At 46.7% G+C, this 18,934-nt stretch overlaps 1 protein-coding gene and 1 long non-coding RNA gene across 2 annotated transcripts; both read left to right on the top strand.

The window, feature by feature from the left end:
* The first annotated feature begins 2,503 nt into the window (after positions 1-2,503).
* LOC134481492 (uncharacterized) lies at positions 2,504-8,485 on the top strand. The gene is made up of 2 exons (XR_010056999.1): positions 2,504-3,161; positions 7,484-8,485. It is a non-coding gene; the product is annotated as an uncharacterized LOC134481492 (long non-coding RNA).
* On the top strand, positions 4,034-8,485 carry LOC134481491 (uncharacterized). Its single transcript, XM_063272679.1, has 2 exons — positions 4,034-4,522; positions 5,304-8,485. The coding sequence occupies exon 2, from the start codon at positions 5,880-5,882 to the stop codon at positions 6,759-6,761; it is 882 nt and encodes a 293-aa protein (XP_063128749.1). The 5' UTR covers positions 4,034-4,522; positions 5,304-5,879; the 3' UTR covers positions 6,762-8,485.
* Positions 8,486-18,934: the final 10,449 nt, after the last annotated feature.

The following is an 18,934-nucleotide window of genomic DNA, read 5'->3' as shown; positions in this document are numbered from 1 at the left end:
TCTGGGGGAGCCAGGGCAGGGACGGAAGAACTGCTAGGGCTTGCAGGCTTCCAGCCTAGCTGAGAAAACACAAACCCCAAGTTTGGGGAAAGACACTGCCTCAAAGGAATACATAGAGACTGGTAAAGAACACCCTATGCCCTCTTCTGGCCTCCAAACCCAGGCTCAGGCTCAGGCTCAGGCTCAGGCTCAGGCTCAGGCTCAGGCTCAGGCTCAGGCTCAGGCTCAGGCTCAGGCTCAGGCTCAGGCTTAGGCACAGGTACAGGCACAGGCACTGACTAGCACACACATGCAGGCCCACAGTCATGAACGCACACAGTAAATAAGTAAGTAAGTGAGTAAATAAATAAATAAATAAATAAATAAATCTTCATGTACATATAACGTACAACCCCATAAAGTTGATCCACAGATGTCAGCTTTCATCCTAATCCATTTTAGATTGATCACCAGGATGAGCATGAAAAACAAACTTAAGGAGATTTTTTTACTCTTCAAGGAAAACTGATCCAGAATAGTAGAGATGAATCACATACTTCCTGGCCCTCCTCTGTCTCCAGCTGTGGCGAATAAAAAGCAACACCTGAATCCCAACCACGCCACTTCCACTTTTCCTCCCCAGACTTCTCTGCTTGTGGGACATTTGTGGGAACTGACTCAGGTTGTATTAATTACTTTTCTACTGCTGTGATAAGACACTATGAACAAGGAGGCTTATAAAATAAAGCATTTAATGGGACTTATAGTTTCAAAGGGTTAGAGTCCGTAACGGTGGAGTGAAGGCGTAACAGTGGGACCAACCCCTGGGAATATTATGAGTCTTTTGAAACCTCAGAGCTGACCCCAGTGACACAACTTCCCTAACAAAGCCATGTGTCCTAATCCCGTAAGGATAGAGGATAGTAAGGATTGGGACCATGTATTCCAACATATGAGCTTAAGAGGTCTGTCTTAGAGTTTTACTGCTGTGAGCAAACACCATGATCAAGGCAACTCTTATAAAGGACAACATTGAATTGGGGCTGGCTTACAGGTTCAGAGGTTCAGTCCATATCATCATGGCAGGAAGCATGGCAGTGTCCAGGCAGGCATGATGTGGGAAGAGCTAAGAGTTCTATATCTTGTTCCAAAGGCAAATAGGAGAAGACTGACTTCCAGGGAGTGAGGATAAGGGTCTTAAAGCCCACGCCCACAATGACACATTCCTTCAAGGCCATACCTACTCCAACAAGGCTAATAGTGCCACTCCCTGGGCCAAGCATAGTCAAACTACCACAGGGTCTGTTCTCATCCAAATCATCACATTCCACTTCCTGGCCTCCATAGGCTTGTGGCCACTTAATAAGGCAAAATGTATTCAGTCCAGCTTCAAAAGTCCCCATAGTTTCTCATAGTCTCTATATGGTCCAATACCTAAGTCTCTTTTGAGACTAAAAGTGATTCCATAGTACTAAACTCCAGTAAAATTAAAAGGCAAATTACATACTTCCAACATACAGTGTCACAGAAATGCCTCACTATTGTAAAAGGAAGGAATTGAGCATAGTGAGGAAACACTGAACTAAAACGGTTACAACACCCAGCAGATAAAACTCCAGATTCTGGAGCTCCACGCCTCGTGTTATAGGGCTTAGATAGTTTTTCCCTTCAAACTTTGCTGCCTGCAAGATACAGTCTGACTCCATGACAGGCTTCAAATTGACAGTTCAGGAGACTAGGCCTAGATCTCTGTTTCCAGGAACTGGGCAAGCCCAGGCAAGTCAGTTCCTGGAAAAACCCCAGGCCTCAGGCAGCCAATCAGAAACTGCCTACCACCTGGCCTGAGGTAAGGGCAATGGGTCAGCAACAGTTTCCAGGCTTTCCCAGCAACAGTTTCCGGCCCCCTATACCCCCCGGCAATGGTTCTGGAATGTCCCTAGAAGTAGAGCCAACCGATTAAGATAAAGGTCACCGGGGTTGGGGATTTAGCTCAGTGGTAGAGCGCTTGCCTAGGAAGCGCAAGGCCCTGGGTTCGGTCCCCAGCTCCGAAAAAAAAAGAACCAAAAAAAAAAAAAAAAAAAAAAGATAAAGGTCACCTACCCCTAGCTGGAATTCCTCTAATGTGCTTTAAATTAGACCTGCAGCAAGCTCACTTGAGAGTCTCCATCTTGGTAAATGGTAGACCCCAGCATGCTGGACTTCTGCAAAATAAATGCTCTTTGCCTTTGCATACTATTTGAGTCCGGCATATCATTCTTTGGCGAATCATGGACCCTTACAACATTTCTCTTGAATTGCTCCCATTCCCTGACTCCAGCTTTCCTAGGTATCACATGGCTCTGGCACCTCTAACACTCTGGTCTTTGCTTTCACAGCTTTATTCTATGGCCTTTCAGGGGCTTCCTGCAGGGACTGCCCTGCCGTACTTTGCCTGGCCTCAGCTCCTACTGCGAGCACTGGGCTTTATTTACAGTGTTCAAGTGCTTTGCTAGCCCAAAGTCCCCCACATTCATTATATTGAAAGACCCCAGCTTAGCAGCAGTAACGCCATTTTGCAAGGCTATATTTAAGATGACTGGTTCAGAGAAAGGTTAGAACACTGAGTACACAGCGGCTGCCAAACAAGATGTGTTTGGTTGAAGGCCTGGCAACAGGAGGACTGCCGTTGAGCACCTGACAATGAGAAAAGCCCCGGGAGAGGTCCCACACCCTGGTGGGGGGCCGAGTCAGCCGTTATGTTCCAAGAAGGTAGCTAAGAAACTTGCCCCCGGGCTGAACCCTTGGGGGGCCGAGTCAGCCGTTATGTTTCAGGAAGGTAGCTAGGAAACTTGCCCCCGGGCTAAACCCTTGCCATATTAGAATCCACCAATTATATCCCTGTAACCATGCATCTGCTTCTGTATGCTTGCTTCTGCTCCCCAAAATCCTATAAAAGCCCATCCTTGGTTCCGTGGGGCGCGCCAGTCCCCCGAGTGACTGAAGCGCCCGCAGGTGCCTGTGCCTGTGTATCCCGACAATAAACCAAATCCTCTTGCTGATTGCATCCTGTGGTGTCTCGGTCTGGTCTTTGGAGTTGGAGGGTCTCCATCCCGAGGGAAAGTTCTCCCTGAGAGCTTTTCATTTGGTGCATTGGCCGGGAAAGGAGATCCTCCACCCAGGGACCACCGACCACCCACTGGGAGGTAAGCCGGCCGGCGTCTGTCTGTCTGTCTAATTTTGTCTCGTTCTGCCTTATTCTGTCTGTTCTGTGAGCGCTCAGCCAGGTCTGTTCTGTGAGCGCTCAGCCAGGTCTATTCTGTGAGCGCTCAGCCAGGTCTGTTCTGTGAGCGCTCAGCCAGGTTGTTTGGAATTTGGGCGGGACGAAGAAGGAGCTGACGAGCTCGGACTTCTCGCCCCGCAGCCCTGGAAGACGTTCCAAGGGTGTTAGGGGCCCGACTTTTCGGGGCCCAATCTGGGAGAGGAGAAAGATCCGGACTAACGGCACCTCTGTCTGTATTTTTGGCTTTCAGAGGGCCCCGGACTTTTGCCACCTCCATCTGACTTTTTGCTTTCAGTTTGGTACCAAAGCCGTGCAGCACGCCTGTCTGTTGTTTGTTTGACTGTTGGTGTTGTTTGTTTTCTGTGTTCTAATCTTCCTTAGAACTAACATGGGACAGTCCCTAACAATGCCCCTAAGTCTCACTCTTGATCATTAGAAAGACGTCCACGACCGGGCACACAACCAGTCCGTCGAGGTTAAAAAAGGAAAATGACAGACTCTCTACACATCCGAGTGGCCCACTTTCGGAGTGGGATGGCCAGTGAATGACACATTTAATAAGATCATTATTTTACAGGTTAAAGATCGGGTCGTCCACGGACATCCTGACCAGGTTCCTTATATTATCACTTGAGAGAGTCTCGCCTTAAAACTCCCCCCCGGGCGGAACCCTTCGTGGACCCGAATTGGCCTCCCCTCAACCCCCAGCCTGCCCCCTCGGCCCCGCCCGGTCTGCCGGCCACGTCTTCCTCTCTCTACCTTTGTGAAGAAACCTGTCCTCCCAACAGACCCAAACTCCCCTCTCATAGATCTTCTCTCTGACAGGCCCAGCTAAAACGGAGGAGGCAGAGCCGCCGGCCAGATCAGTTGCCGGGCCACAGTCTGATAAGGGTTTCTCCCCTGTCACAGGGAGATTGCGCAATAAGCGCGAGGTGATGCCAGATTCAACCTCCCAGGCTTTCCCACTTAGACAGGGAACCGGTGGCCAGACCCAATACTGGCCGTTTTCAGCAGCTGACATTTACAATTGGAAACAACACAACCCTTCTTTCTCCAAAGATCCGGTGGCACTCACCGACCTAATACTTACCCACCAGCCTACTTGGGATGACTGCCAACAGCTCTTACAGGCCCTCTTAACCTCAGAAAAAAAAAAACAAAGAGTGTTCCTAGAGGCCAGAAAGCATGTTCTGGGAGATGATGGGCGTCCCACCCAGCTGCCTGAAAAAATTGATGCTGCATTCCCACTTAAGAGACCAAACTGGGATTTTAATACAGCTGAAGGTAAGGGACACCTACGCCTTTATCGCCAGTTGCTTCTAGCGGGTCTCCGAGGGGCTATACGACGCCCTACTAATTTGGCTCAGGTAAAACAGGTATTACAGGAAGCAGGGGAAACTCCCTCCGCCTTTCTAGAGAGACTTAAGGAGGCCTACCGTATGTACACTCCCTATGACCCAGATGACCCAGGACAAATGACGAGTGTCTCTATGTCCTTCATCTGGCAGGCTGCTCCAGATATCAGGACTAAGTTACAGAGGTTAGAAAATTTGCAGGGCTATACATTACAGGATTTACTTAAAGAAGCTAAAAAGATTTTTAATAAGAGAGAGAATTGAGTCGAATCTTGGCCGCCGTAGTTCAGGGCCAAGAAAGGAAGGGAGATAGGGGGGAGCTCGAAAGGGGCTAAAGCTGGATAAAGATCAATGTGCCTATTACAAAGAGAAAGGGCACTGGGCCAGAGAGTGCCCCAAGAAGCCTGGCGGACCCCGAAAGCCTCGACCACGAACCTCCCTCTTGGCTCTAGATAAAGATTAGGGAGGTCAGGGCCAGGAGCCCCCCCCCCCTGAGCCCAGGGTAACGCTTAAAGTTGGGGGGCAGCCGGTTACTTTCCTGGTAGACACAGGACCCCAGCATTCAGTCCTCACCCAAGCTTCAGGACAACTCAGCGACCGGACGGCCTGGGTACAAAGAGCTACTGGTGAGAAACAATACCGATGGACTACGGACCGCCGGGTTCAGCTGGCTACCGGTAAGGTGACCCATTCCTTCTTACATGTTCCAGACTGCCTGTACCCTCTGCTGGGCCGTGACCTGCTCACCAAACTAAAAGCACAAATTCATTTTGAGGAAGGAGGGGCCCGAATAACTGGCCCCCACGGAACTCCCCTTCAAGTTCTAACCCTATGAACCGGGACAGGACACTGGCTTGGGCAGAGACTGGTGGGATGGGGTTGGCGCTCCAACAGCCCCCCTTAATTACAACTCCAGTCTCCATAAAACAATACCCCCTGTCACATGAAGCTTATCAAGGTATAAGGCCTCACATTACGAGGCTTCTGGATCAAGGCATCCTAGTCCCCTGCCGGTCGCCTTGGAATACGCCTCTTCTGCCTGTTAAGAAACCCGGCACTAGAGATTATAGGCCAGTACAAGACTTGAGAGAGGTCAACAAGAGGGTAAAAGATATTCATCCGACTGTTCCAAACCCTTACAATTTGCTCAGTAACTGTTCATCGATGAGAAACAGGGGTATGCTAAAGGGGTCCTAACACAAAGGTTGGGACCCTAGAAATGCCCTGTGGCCTACCTGTCTAAGAAATTGGACCCTGTGGCCTCCGGCTGGCCACCGTGCTTAAGGATGGTGGCTGCTATTGCTGTCCTGATCAAGGACACTGGAAAATTGACTTTGGGACAGCCACTCACCATCCTAACACCCCACGCAGTGGAGGCCTTGGTAAAGCAGCCCCCAGACCGCTGGCTCTCTAATTCCCACATGACCCACTACCAAGCCTTGTTACTGGATGCAGAACAGGTTCAGTTTGGACCCGTAGTCGCCCTCAATCCTGCCACCTTGCTTCCCCTACCAGAGGAGGCAGAACAGCATGACTGCCTACAAATCCTCACAGAAGTACATAGAACCAGGCCGGACCTATCGGACCAGCCTCTTCAGAATGCTGACCACACATGGTACACGGATGACAACAGCTTCTTGGCAGAGGGAGAGCGAAAGGCTAGAGCTGCGGTCACTACGGAGGACAAAGTGATTTGGGCGAAAGCCCTGCCTGCTGGTACCTCCGCACAACGGGCTGAACTCATCGCCTTGACTCAGGCGTTCAAGATGACAAAAGGTAAGAGGCTAAATATATATACAGACAGCCGTTATGCCTTTGCCACGGTACACATCCACGGGGAGATCTACCGGAGGCGGGGGCTGCTCACATCTAAAGATAAAGATATTAAAAATAAGGCTAAAATTCTGGCCCTCTTAGAAGCCCTATTCTTGCCCAAAAGACTGAGTATTATACATTGTCCAGGACACCAAAAAGGGCACAACCCAGAGGCACGAAGAAACCGGCTGGCCGATGCCACGGCGCGAAAAGCGGCCATGAGCAAACAAATCTTGCCCTTAAATAGCCCAGACCAACCCACGCCCCCACCAGTGGGACAAACCAGTTGGGTTTATGCCCATGAGGACATAGAGCTCCTAAAAAAATGGGGGCCATCTACCACCCTCAACTAAAACAGTGGGTCTACAAAGGACTTTTGAATTGATCTCCTTTTTACATAAGAAGATAAAAACCTTACTAGATCGAGAAGAGATAAATCTGTGTTTTTTTTTAATTGGGACAAAGCGATACAAAAGGTGACTGAGAGTTACAAAGCGTGTGCTCAGGTTAACCTGGGAAGGACCATGATTGGACAAGGAGTTCGTCCTAGGGGACACCGTCCCGACATCCATTGGGAAATTGATTTTACTGAAATTAAACCAGGTATATATGGATACAAGTATCTCCTAGTGTTTATAGACACCTTCTCAGGATGGGTCAAAGCCTTCCCCACGAAGCACGAGACTACAAAAATGGTCACCAAGAAGCTCCTCGAGGAAATCTTTCCCAGGTATGACATGCCTCAAGCGTTGGGGTCAGACAACGGGCCCGCTTTCGTCTCCCAAGTAAGTCAGTTGGTGGCCAAATTGCTGGGGATTGATTGGAAATTACATTGTGCCTATAGACCCCAGAGTTCAGGTCAGGTAGAACACATGAATAGAACAATTAAGGAGACTTTATCCAAACTTACGCTTGCAACTGGCTCAAAGGATTGGGTGGCCCTCCTTCCCCTAGTTCTATATCGGGCCCGGAATACCCCGGGCCCCCATGGTCTAACTCCTTTTGAAATAATATATGGAGCACCACCCCCATTTGTCCATTTCTTTGATTCAAACATTGCTGATTTTGCTGACAGCCCTTCTCTGAGGGCCCATTTACAGGCCCTACAGATTGTGCAGAGAGACGTCTGGAGACCTTTGGCCACTGCTTACCAGGACAAGCTTGAGCATCCGGTGGTGCCACACCCGTTCCAGATTGGAGACACCGTGTGGGTGCACAGACACCAGACCAAGAATCTCGAGCCACGGTGAAAAGGACCCTACACCGTCCTCCTGACTACCCCGACCGCCCTAAAGGTAGACGGAGTCTCGGCTTAGATCCACACACCACACGTCAAGACAGTCCGGTCTGAGGAATTGACTAATCACAACACTACACCCCAGACATAGAGAGTTCAGCACACTCCAAACCCCTTAAAGTTAAAACTCCTACGTGGCTCCTCCTAGCCCTTTTGTGGCCTAGAGTCAGTGGGGGAATAAGCCCCCACCAGACAAAAATTTCTTGACCAAGTCGAGTGAAAGATTTCACTCAAAGTTAGCAAAAAAATGGGGGAATGAAAGACCCCAGCTTAGCAGCAGTAACGCCATTTTGCAAGGCTATATTTAAGATGACTGGTTCAGAGAAAGGTTAGAACACTGAGTACACAGCGGCTGCCAAACAAGATGTGTTTGGTTGAAGGCCTGGCAACAGGAGGACTGCCGTTGAGCACCTGACAATGAGAAAAGCCCCGGGAGAGGTCCCACACCCTGGTGGGGGGCCGAGTCAGCCGTTATGTTCCAAGAAGGTAGCTAAGAAACTTGCCCCCGGGCTGAACCCTTGGGGGGCCGAGTCAGCCGTTATGTTTCAGGAAGGTAGCTAGGAAACTTGCCCCCGGGCTAAACCCTTGCCATATTAGAATCCACCAATTATATCCCTGTAACCATGCATCTGCTTCTGTATGCTTGCTTCTGCTCCCCAAAATCCTATAAAAGCCCATCCTTGGTTCCGTGGGGCGCGCCAGTCCCCCGAGTGACTGAAGCGCCCGCAGGTGCCTGTGCCTGTGTATCCCGACAATAAACCAAATCCTCTTGCTGATTGCATCCTGTGGTGTCTCGGTCTGGTCTTTGGAGTTGGAGGGTCTCCATCCCGAGGGAAAGTTCTCCCTGAGAGCTTTTCAATATATATATAAAATGGTCAAGCTCTCATAGCAATTGCTCACTTCTGGGCATCCACTTCTGTATTCATTTCTTTTCTATCGCTGCAATATGACCAAGGCAACATGTAAAAGAGAGAACTTGATCTGGATTGCGGTTCCAGGGCCTTATAGTTTATGACGGCAGAGCGAAGGCAGGGTAGCAGGCAGCTGGAGCAGCAGCCGAGAACACACACCTTCACTCTGAACGGGAGGCAGAGAGAAGTAACTCATAATGACACGTATCTTTTTAAACCTCAAAGCCTTTCCCCGTAAAATACGTCCTTCAGCAGGTTACACCTCCTAATCGTCCCAAACAGCTACCAGCCGGGGACCAGGCATTTTAAACACCAAGGTTTATGGAAGGCATCTCATTCAAACCACATATGCCTTGTGCCTAACTTGGAAGCATGAGGAATTAAATTATCATCCCCTGGGACACTTTGATAAAGTAGCTCATACCTTAGTGTGCTTGTCCCTCTTTCCTGTTTCATCGTCCCAGTGTCTTACTACAATTCCCTAGAAACTTTACAACAGTGGTTCCCAACCTGCCTAAAGCTGTCACCCTTTAATACAGTTCCTCGTGTTGTGGTGACCCCCCCTACCCCCAACATAAAATTACTTCATTGCTACTTCATAACTGTACCTTTGCTCCTGTTATGAGTCGTAATATCAACACGTGATAATGAAGGACCCTAGGGGCTTTTAACAGCCTTACACCCACCGCCTTAGGGCAAGGCTAAGCCATGTTCCATTCTCCACCCAGAGTTCTCAGGAGGAGCAGGAACATTCTTGAAAAACCACAGAATGTACTGGCTGATAGTCACCCAACCCTCTGGTCCCAGATAGAGTTTGAATGCACGTCACATGCTTGCTAGCCAATAGATTCAAATGTTTAGCCAATAAGTTTAAACTGTAACCTTGCTGATGTAATCTATACCCCTAAAAAGGTATGAAAACTGCTTGTTATAGCTATTCGTGGTCTCCCTCTAGTCCCTTCCTACAAGGTGCTGATTGAGGGTAAACCTCGATGTGCCAGAAAAATAAACCTCGTGCGTTTGCATCAAACTTGTGCCTCACTTGGAGGGTTTCCTGGTAGTTAAGACTCACTTCGAGCCTTACAGGATGCCAATATAAAGAGGTTGCAGGTAATGCAACTTTGCTTAGACTTTGGGGAGACAACTGAGAGCAGTTACTTGGGAGTAGCAAGCCCTGAGGTCTAAAACAGTCTCTGAGCCTGCAAGCCTGTATGGAAGCCTGGAGCCACAGGTCTCTGGAACAATGGGACTTGGAGGCTGGAAGCAGCTGACAAACTGCCTTCTGGAGCTGAAATGAGGTGTCTTGGAGGCAAGAACAAGTCCTCCTGGTTGCAGCCACAGGTTGAGTCCTGGAAGTGAGCTCAGATGAGCATCCTACCCAGGGCAGAAGCCTCAGGCATAGGGGAATTGGTCAGTCCACCCCAGATGAATCGTGAGGACAATCTTTTTCCTTCTCTGTTGATCTCTGCAGTGACTCTACTGTCTGAAGTTCCTCCCAGATGTCTGAATTTATAGGGGATCACCTAGGCTGCAATTGGCTGAATGTGAGTATGCAAATGAGGTGAAAAGGAGACTGGCAGGGAAGACTATCAAATCTGGTAGGAAGGATAAAAACTGCTCAGAGTTCTCAATTAGGTCTTCAGGTCCCCTTTTGGCCTCTGCAGTGATAAGGGACCCTCAACCTTTTGGCATTGCGATATATCATTGTGTTTACAAATGTCTTGTGCCACATTCCTAGCTGTCCTGGGACACATGCAGCCCATGTCCCAGAGGTGGAGCCATTCTTCTATAGTACGAGATCAAATATACCTGGGATAGGGTTTGTTTGCCCCACTCAGGGCCATTGTCCTAGGGATAGGCGCTCAGGAGCCACAAAGAGCAGAGTGCTAATAGCTACTGATGCAGCAGCAGTTGACAAAAGAAATAAAAGCCTCTGCTGTGTAAAAACCAGTTGACAGCCAGAACCTTGAGTTGGAGCTCTGTGGTAGTGTAAATGCAGCCCAACTTCTGAGCCATAGGCTCATAGAGAGCGCCATTACTTGAAAGGGTTAGGACCAGGACATGTGGCCTTGTTGGAGTAGGTGTGGCCTTGTTTGAGAAAGTAAGTCACTGGGGGTGGACTTTGATGTTTCAGAAGCTCAGGCCAGGCCCAGTGACTCTCCTTCCTTTCTGCTGCCTGGAGATCCAGACGTAGAACTCTATGTTCCTTCTCCAGCACCATACCTGCCTGCTTGCCATTACTTTCCAACATGACAGTACTGAACTAAAAGCCTCTGAACTTTACATCTCTGAACTATAAGCCAGGCCCATTTAAATGCTTTCCTTACAAAACTTGCCATGGTCATGGTGTCTCTTTACAGCAATAGAATACTGACTGAGATCGGCTCTTTTAAATTTTTCCCTAGGAAGTCTAACTCAATCCAAATCTTGCTATGTTTGCCTTCGTATGTCCAAGATATCCCCTCATCTGGTTTATCCCTCTCTTATCCCCTCTTGATTTCTTTTGCTGTTTATGAACCTGATTTCACACACCACCAGTCTAAATAATTTAGATCTTCTAGAGCCTCTCCTATCTTGTAAAGGGCATGTGGCACCATGAGTCTCATCAAAGCCATTACAGCTTTATACTAGTCCCGAGGGCCCTGCTGAATCAACACATTTCTTAGCAACCCTGTGGACACAGCCCTGTCTGGCCTATTAAACTGGTCATCAAACACACATTCTCTTATAATATCTGTTCTTAATCTGAGGTCCACCAGTCCCTGATATTCATAGAGACCTCAGCCCATAGTAACCTAGTGCCCTGAATGGCTTGTATGAGTTAATCCATTGTAGATTGATTTCCCATGCACTGCCTCACTTACACAGCCTTTGCCTCTCGGATGGTATGGCCTTAGCTGTTTCATGTTCTGTTACCCATTTTGTGTGTGTGTGTGTGTGTGTGTGTGTGTGTGTGTGTGTGTGTGTGCAGGGGTGGAGTGGGGAGTCATGCAACTATCACTATAGGGGGTACACCATCCAGTACCACTTGGGGGGAGCCATATCGAGATTTTGTCCACAGATGTTTCACCTCAGTTATAGGTCCCACTACAAACACGCCTTCCCAGCCCATCATTGGTTCTGTCCGTCTCTGTTCAGGAAGCAATAGTTTTGTGACTTGTTGGGGAGAAATAAATAAAGGTCTACCTAACACTGACAACAGGCCAAAGAAAATACTATCCATTCTACCTTGGTGAATTAGTGAGTCCACTGGGCTTATCACAGGGGTCTTGGGAAAGCTTACTCACAGGAGAGTGGATAACTCAAAGGCAGCTCCATATCTGAAAAGCCCATCCCAGCCACATTCCTGGAGCTCCCTGCACAACTGTGGACAGCTCAGCTGGTTGGAGTCTCTTCTCAGAAATTGTGGATGTTGGTGTAACTGTGGGGAGAGGTGTGTGAACCTTCTGTTTCTCAAGTCTCCTGAACCTTGTGAGTTTCATTTATTTCCTGAGCTTCCTAAGTTTTGTTTACTTCCTAGGTCTTAAGAGCCTTCTTGGTATTGTTTCAAATCAAATAACATAGCTACGTAACAGCGTCTTCTGCTTTTTGTCTCCCCCTAGTGCAAAACCTGAGACAAAGGCCTATATTTAGGTAGTTTAGCTTGTAAAATGGTGGTTCTTAACTTGTGGGTCACAACTCCTTTGGGAGTTATATATTGTAAGGCACAAAGTGCGTCTTAACTACTGGGAGAACCCCCAAGTGAGACACAAGAATGGAGGTTGATGCAAACGCAAGAGGTTTATTTTTCCGGTGCGTCGAGGTCAACCCTCAATCAGTTCCTCATGGCAAGTGACTAGAAGGTGACCCCAAATGACTATCACAAAAAATTTTTATACTTTTTAGGGGTACAGGTTACATCAGCAAGGTTACAGTTTAAACTTATTGGCTAAGCATATTGACCTTTGAATCTATTGGCTGGCAAGCATACGACAGGCATTCAAATTCTATCCAGTACCAGAGTATCAGGTGACTATCAGCCAGTACATTCTGCGGTTTTTCAAGAATGTTCCTGCTCCTCCCGAGAACTGTGGGTAGAGAATGGAACTTGGCCTTGACCCGAGTTGGGAAGCTGGTACTTAGCCTAGCCTTGACCTGTGGCAGTGGGTGTAAGGCTGGCGAAAGCCCCTAGTGTTCTTCAGTCCTACTGGGGGCCTCTGAACTTTTACTTTCTCCTTTAAATTGCTGACCGCTCCATTCTTAGAGGGAGGACAGGAAGAGAACTAGACTGGAAACAGGGGATGGTTTCCAATGACTGCTTCATTTTCAGCAGCCAGGTATGGTTAAAGGAAAATCAAGGGCCATAATGCTGGCCTGGAGCCTGTCAGAACCAATAGGCCAGCTCCAGTGGGCTTCATGCTCAGCAGGAAAGAAACAGGCTCTGCTGTTTGGTTTGAGCCTGGCCTAGTAGACTATTGGAAGAAAGAAAACCACGGGTGACTCCATAGTAGCAGCAATAACCTAGGATAAGGAAGTCATATGGGTCATTGAAAATGACTGTGGATTAATGCGGATTAAGGTAGCTAGATGGGGTAGCATCTCCTATCCATGTCAGTGTATTGTGGTGGTGATGGTGGTGGTGGGGTGTGTGTGTGTGTGTGTGTGTGTGTGTGTGTGTGTGTGTGTGTGTGTGTATGCATTTTTTTGTTAGTGTCCCTTTAGCTATCCAAGATCAATCAGCTCTTGCTGAAATCAGAAAGGAGACCTCCAGAGATCTAGCAAACCTCTGTGATGGTAATCCTTGAGTGTCTTATAGCCTTGTTAAAAAAAAATCTGGAAAACAGTAAAGATAATAGTTAGAATTTAAATGAAGGGAGAAGTCAGTAGTAAACATCATTAGGTTGTTGGGAAAAAATCCAGTACCAAGGATAGGCTATTTCCCTGTGAGTTGTTGGCTAGGAAAACTCCCAAAGCCCCATAAACTATAAAGGATATATGCCAGAACTAGATGGTAAAACCCCAGTGCTTCAGACACTACACACCTTAGCTTCACGGCTGTATGCTGTGGTTCAAATGTTCCGCAACTGAGTAATTCTAGCACTTGATGGATGGAGGCAGGAAGATCAAGAAATTCAAGGCAGATGGAAGGACAAACTGTCCTTGGCTACATAGTGAGTTTAAGATCAAGCCCGGCTACGTGACATCCTGTATCTAAAGAAAAGAAAAGAAAAGAAAAGAAAGGAGAGAGAGAGAGAGAGAGAGAGAGAGAGAGAGAGAGAGAGAGAGAGAGAGAATTGCCTCATCCCCAAATTGTGTTGGAAATGGAGCACGAAGACGTAATTAGAACTGGGTGAAGGTGCTTCTACCAATGGAATTAGTTATCCCCCTTCCTTTTAAATGAACTTTTAAGGTTAGTATATGGGTTAGTAGTGGGGTTTTGGCAGGGTATTTTCATACATGGGTCATTTCTTCTTTGTTCTTATTTATTCCTTTACTGGTCTTATAAGAAGAAAGTAAGAGTCAGAATTATCGTACCTGATTTGTTTCATCATGTGATGCAGTCATGTGATGCTGTCTACCACATCATTGAATGACCTTAGGGGCTTCCACAGCCTTACACCCACCCAACTCAGGCCAAGGCTAGGCCAGTTTCCATTCTCCACCCACAGGAACGTTCTTGAGTAGAAAATTCTCAGAATGTACTGACTGATGCTTGCTAGCCAATAGTTTCAAAGGTCACTATGCTTAGCCAATAAGTTTGAATTGTAACCTTGCTGAGGTAACCTGTGTCCCTAAAAGTAGAAACACTGCTTGTAATAGCCATTCAGGGCCACCTAGTCACTCACCTTGAGGGACTGATTGAGGATGGACCCTGACACACCAGAAAATAAACCTCTTGCATTGATCTGTGTCTTGGTGTTTCCCTCGGGGGTAAGTACCACTGATGCATCCAGAGCGCTTTCACAGATGCTGTGGCCGTGCTCTTGGACATCTTACTCTTCAGAAAAACCAGCCACATAAATCTCTCTCTCTCTCTCTCTCTCTCTCTCTCTCTCTCTCTCTCTCTCTGTGTGTGTGTGTGTGTGTGTGTGTGTGTGTGTATCTTTCTTACTTGCTTGCTTGCTCACTTTCTTGCTTTATATAACATGAAATCTAGCTGTCCTAGGCATGGCATATATACAACAGAAATGAAATCAGCATAGGAAAGAGATCCTTGAACACACACACACACACACACACACACACACACACACACACACACTAACAGTGAAAAGCTTTGAAAAGCTTTAATTATCTGACTCATAAACACAGTGAAATGCCATGCAAAGTAAATCGATGTGGCATGGAAGGATCTCGAAATTATATTTCAAGTTGAACAACAAATAGAACAATATTGCAAAATGATACCCAACGTCTTAGGGTTCCATTGCTGTGAAGAGACACCATAGGCAACTCTTATTTATGTGGGATGGCTTACAGTTTCAGAGGTTCAGTTCATTATCGCCATGGAGGGTAATGTCAATGTGCAGGCAGACTTGATGCTGGAGCAGCCAAGAGCTCTCCATCTTGATCCATAGGCTGCAGAAGGAGACTGTGTACCACATTGACTGTAGCTTGAGTGTAGGAGACCTCAAAGCCTGCTTCCACAGTAGCACACTTCCTTCAACAAGGCCACATCTTCTAATAGTGCTTGTACTGGCTTGAATATGCTTGGCACAGAGAGTGGCACTTTTAGGAAGTGTTGCTTTGTTGGAGTAGGTGTGGCCTTGTTGGGGGTGGGGTTTGAGATTCTCCTCCTAGGTGCCTGGAAGAGGCTCCTGGCTTCCTTTGGATGAAGATGTAGAACTCTCAGCTCCTCTAGCGCCATGCCTGCCTTGATGCTGCTCTGCTTCCTGCCATGATGATAATGGACTGAACCTCAGAACCAGCTAGCCAGCCCCAATTAAATGTTGTCCTTTGTAAGAGTTGCCTTACTCATAGTGTCTCTTCATAGCAACGGAAACCCTAAGACAGGTCAAGCATTCAAACACATGAGTCTATGGGGCCATACCTATTCAAACCACCACACCTAGTTTTTCATAGAAAGAGAGTACTGTATACATATATTGAAGCATTTTGTGATAGCCCATTAGAATATATAATTTTATGTGTGGGTAAAAAAATTAAACACGGACTGTAAGGGGATGCCTAAGGCTTCACTACTCGAGAGACTACCTAACTATCTAGGCATTACTGCCCCCATAGTAATTTCCTTCAAAGTTAATAACCCAAAGCTTCATATGAAACACCTTTATAGTCCCACACAAAGTCTAGTATATGATAAATATAAAACAAAAAATTTCTAGGCTGGGTGTGGCAGAGCACACTTTTAATCCCAGTACTCAAGAGGCAGAGACAGGTGTATCTGTGACTTCAAGGCTAGCCTGGTCTACATAATGAGATCCTGTTTCAAAACTTTTCTTTTTCTAAAAGGCTGGTAGAATGGGAGAGTGGAGAAATGAAGAAGTGGACTCCATAGGTGTCTCATTGAAGCAGAAGAGAGGTGTATGGGGAACCTTGGTGCACTCTCTTCCTGTTAGCAATACTTCAGTGGGGACACTCTTAGGATGTAACTTAAAGAAATAAGATGTTTAAGATAGAAAATACAGGTGTACACACACATACACACACACAGAGAGAAAGAGACACAGAGACAGACCCACACAGAGACAGACACACACACACAAACACACACACACACACAGATAGAGACAGAGACACAGAGACAGACCCACACAGAGACAGACAGAGAGAGAGCAGACAGACAGACAGACAGACAGACAGACACACACACACACACACACACACACACACACACACACACACACACACACACACACGAATAGAACTAAATACGTAACTATCGCGCCTGAAACAAAATCTTCTCTGGTTCTGTTTAATATCTGGCTAAAGGACAGCAGGTGGCAGCAGAGTCTAGCCTGGGGTTGAAGGAGCAGCAGCTAGGGAGAAGCAGTTTTTGAGAAAAGCCTTCCCTCTGAAAAATCTCAAGCCCAGAGTAAAAATAGAACAATGAGGAGCTGTGCCACGAGCCCCAGTCACTGCAGCTCCTGATGTCATTCACTGTCAGTCATCTGCAGAGTCTTGTCCTTCCTGGGGAAAGAAATGGTCCCAGGCTCTGTGTGGCCCCGCCCCATCTTTGCTCAGGTCACAGGGTGAAGCTGGTTCACCAGGAAAGGGGCTCTGGGCAAGGAGGGGCTGGAGGAAGGAACGGTTTATAGGAGATCTTGCAGACAACAAAGAGAAATGAAATGCCAATACACAAACCTAAAAACAGCATGCTGCGTCAAAGAAGGTAGGCCCAGGAGACTACAAAATGCATGGTGCCATCAGGAGAGAGGTTCAGAATAGGCAAATCTAGAGACAGAAGATCAGTGGTTGTCTAGGGCTTGAGGAGGTGGTAACTGTGGCAGAGCTTCTAATGAATACCTGCTTTCTTGAGAGGATGAAAGATCCTGAAATTTGACTTCGTTAGTGGTTGTAAAATTCTCTAAGTATGCTATAAAAAACCATTGAGTTTTACATTTGAAACGGGTGAAATTTATAGCATGTACACTTTTTCATGACGGTAGATCACAGGCCTGGCTTCATTCTCTTACTAGCTATGGCCTCTCCGTTTCTTTTCTATATCTACACCTCAAAATTAAGTCAGGATAATCTAACGGAGGCTATAGAAATGTCAGCCCATAGTGAGCATGGAATTTGTGTCATTTTGTTTTCCTAATAATAGGCATGTCCTTATAAGCAAGATGACATTTTATCTCAAAGCCTAGCTGTGTCATGTTTTGCTTTTGGTACAACTACAAATGTCTCCACTGTCTTCCATTCCCATACCAAATGTTTTCAATCAACAACTTTGTTTATTACACAACATCGGGAAGTCCCCGAGAACAGAAGTTAATAGCAGTGTTGTGTTGGGAAGAGTCTGAGTAGGAAGGAATCCCTCTCTTTGACTAAAGGAGAACAAGACAGAGTCACTACAGCATCCCTGCAGTACAAGCCTGTGCAACCATTGTGCAATGAGATCCCAGTCCCCACCGTTGCCAAAGTTCTCATATGGGAGGATTGATGATGTTATTATCAAAACATTTTCAGAAACTGGAATAGTAGAAGAAAAAGCCAACATGATGTTCGACATTGTTCCTTTAAATTCATATGGAATTTTTGTACCATACTTGCGAACCATTAAAAGATTTCAAAGTTGGACTGGAGAGATGGGTGAGTAGTTAAGAGTAGCTGGGTAAAACACCTAGCATACACATGGTGGCTCATAACCATCTTAAATTCTAGTTCCAGGGGATTTTCTTCTGGATTCCAAGGGTACCAGGTATGCAAATGGTCCACAGACATACAGGCAAAATACCATACACATAAAATAACGTAAAATGAATATTTTTTAAAAGACTTCAAAGTTTCCTTCAAGTAAAAGAAAACATCTTACTGTCTTAACCCATCACTAGCTGTAACCCCATTTTGTGTAAATGTTGTCTTAAAGAAACATGTTAGCATAATCATTTGTACTCAATAACCCAACCCTGTAGCACTGTCTCCCTTTAACCGATCCCATCACTGGGTTCCTTCTGTGAAACAGAACGTGGGTTCTGTTTCACCACATTCGAAGTGTATGGCTTGTTTTAACAGCTGTCCTATAAAATTGGATGATCCTTGGTATTCTGCCTCTATTTACAGAGACATCCCTCCAGGTCTAGTAGTGGGAATATTACAGTCAACAAAACAGATTAAGTCTCTGTTCCCATGGAATTTACTTCATGGTAGAATGAGTCTAACAGCGATGACCAATGTATACGTACTGCTGTGACTGAATTGGGATGTCATATGTTGGAACTCTAACTGCCAGTGCGATGGTAATTGGAGATGGAACCTTTGGAAGGTAATTACATTTAGCAACATCATGAAGATAAAGTCCTCTTGATGAGATGTGTCCTTTTGGAGATGAAGGGGAGATGGTTAAAGTTCTATGGACTCCCCAGGAAGACAAGCAGGGAAACAGCTGTCTGCAAAACAACAAGCATCCTACTGGGACCAAAGCTATCTTCCCCCGGCCCTGGATACTGTGACTTCTGGAAGACGGCTTCTGAAACTGTGAGAAGTAAGCGTACCATTTAAGTCATTCAGCCTCAGGTATTTTGTTATAGCAGCCTGAATACGGATTAGTGTATTAACGTGCATTTAAATAGGAATCCTAAAAAACTCTATATGACAGTTTGGTTTGAATATGGTTTGCTCTCACCAAAACTTGAATGGAGATTTTGTGCCATGG

The sequence above is a fragment of the Rattus norvegicus genome, chromosome 13 (assembly GCF_036323735.1).
Source record: "Rattus norvegicus strain BN/NHsdMcwi chromosome 13, GRCr8, whole genome shotgun sequence".
NCBI lineage: Eukaryota > Metazoa > Chordata > Mammalia > Rodentia > Muridae > Rattus > Rattus norvegicus.
Note: the sequence above shows the minus strand (reverse complement) of the source record. Positions and strands in the feature narration are given on the sequence as shown.

What these genes read in the sequence shown, in the direction of transcription:
- LOC134481491 (XM_063272679.1), top strand. Translation starts at nt 5,880, where the DNA reads ATGGTGGCTGCTATTGCTGTCCTGATCAAGGACACTGGAAAATTGACT.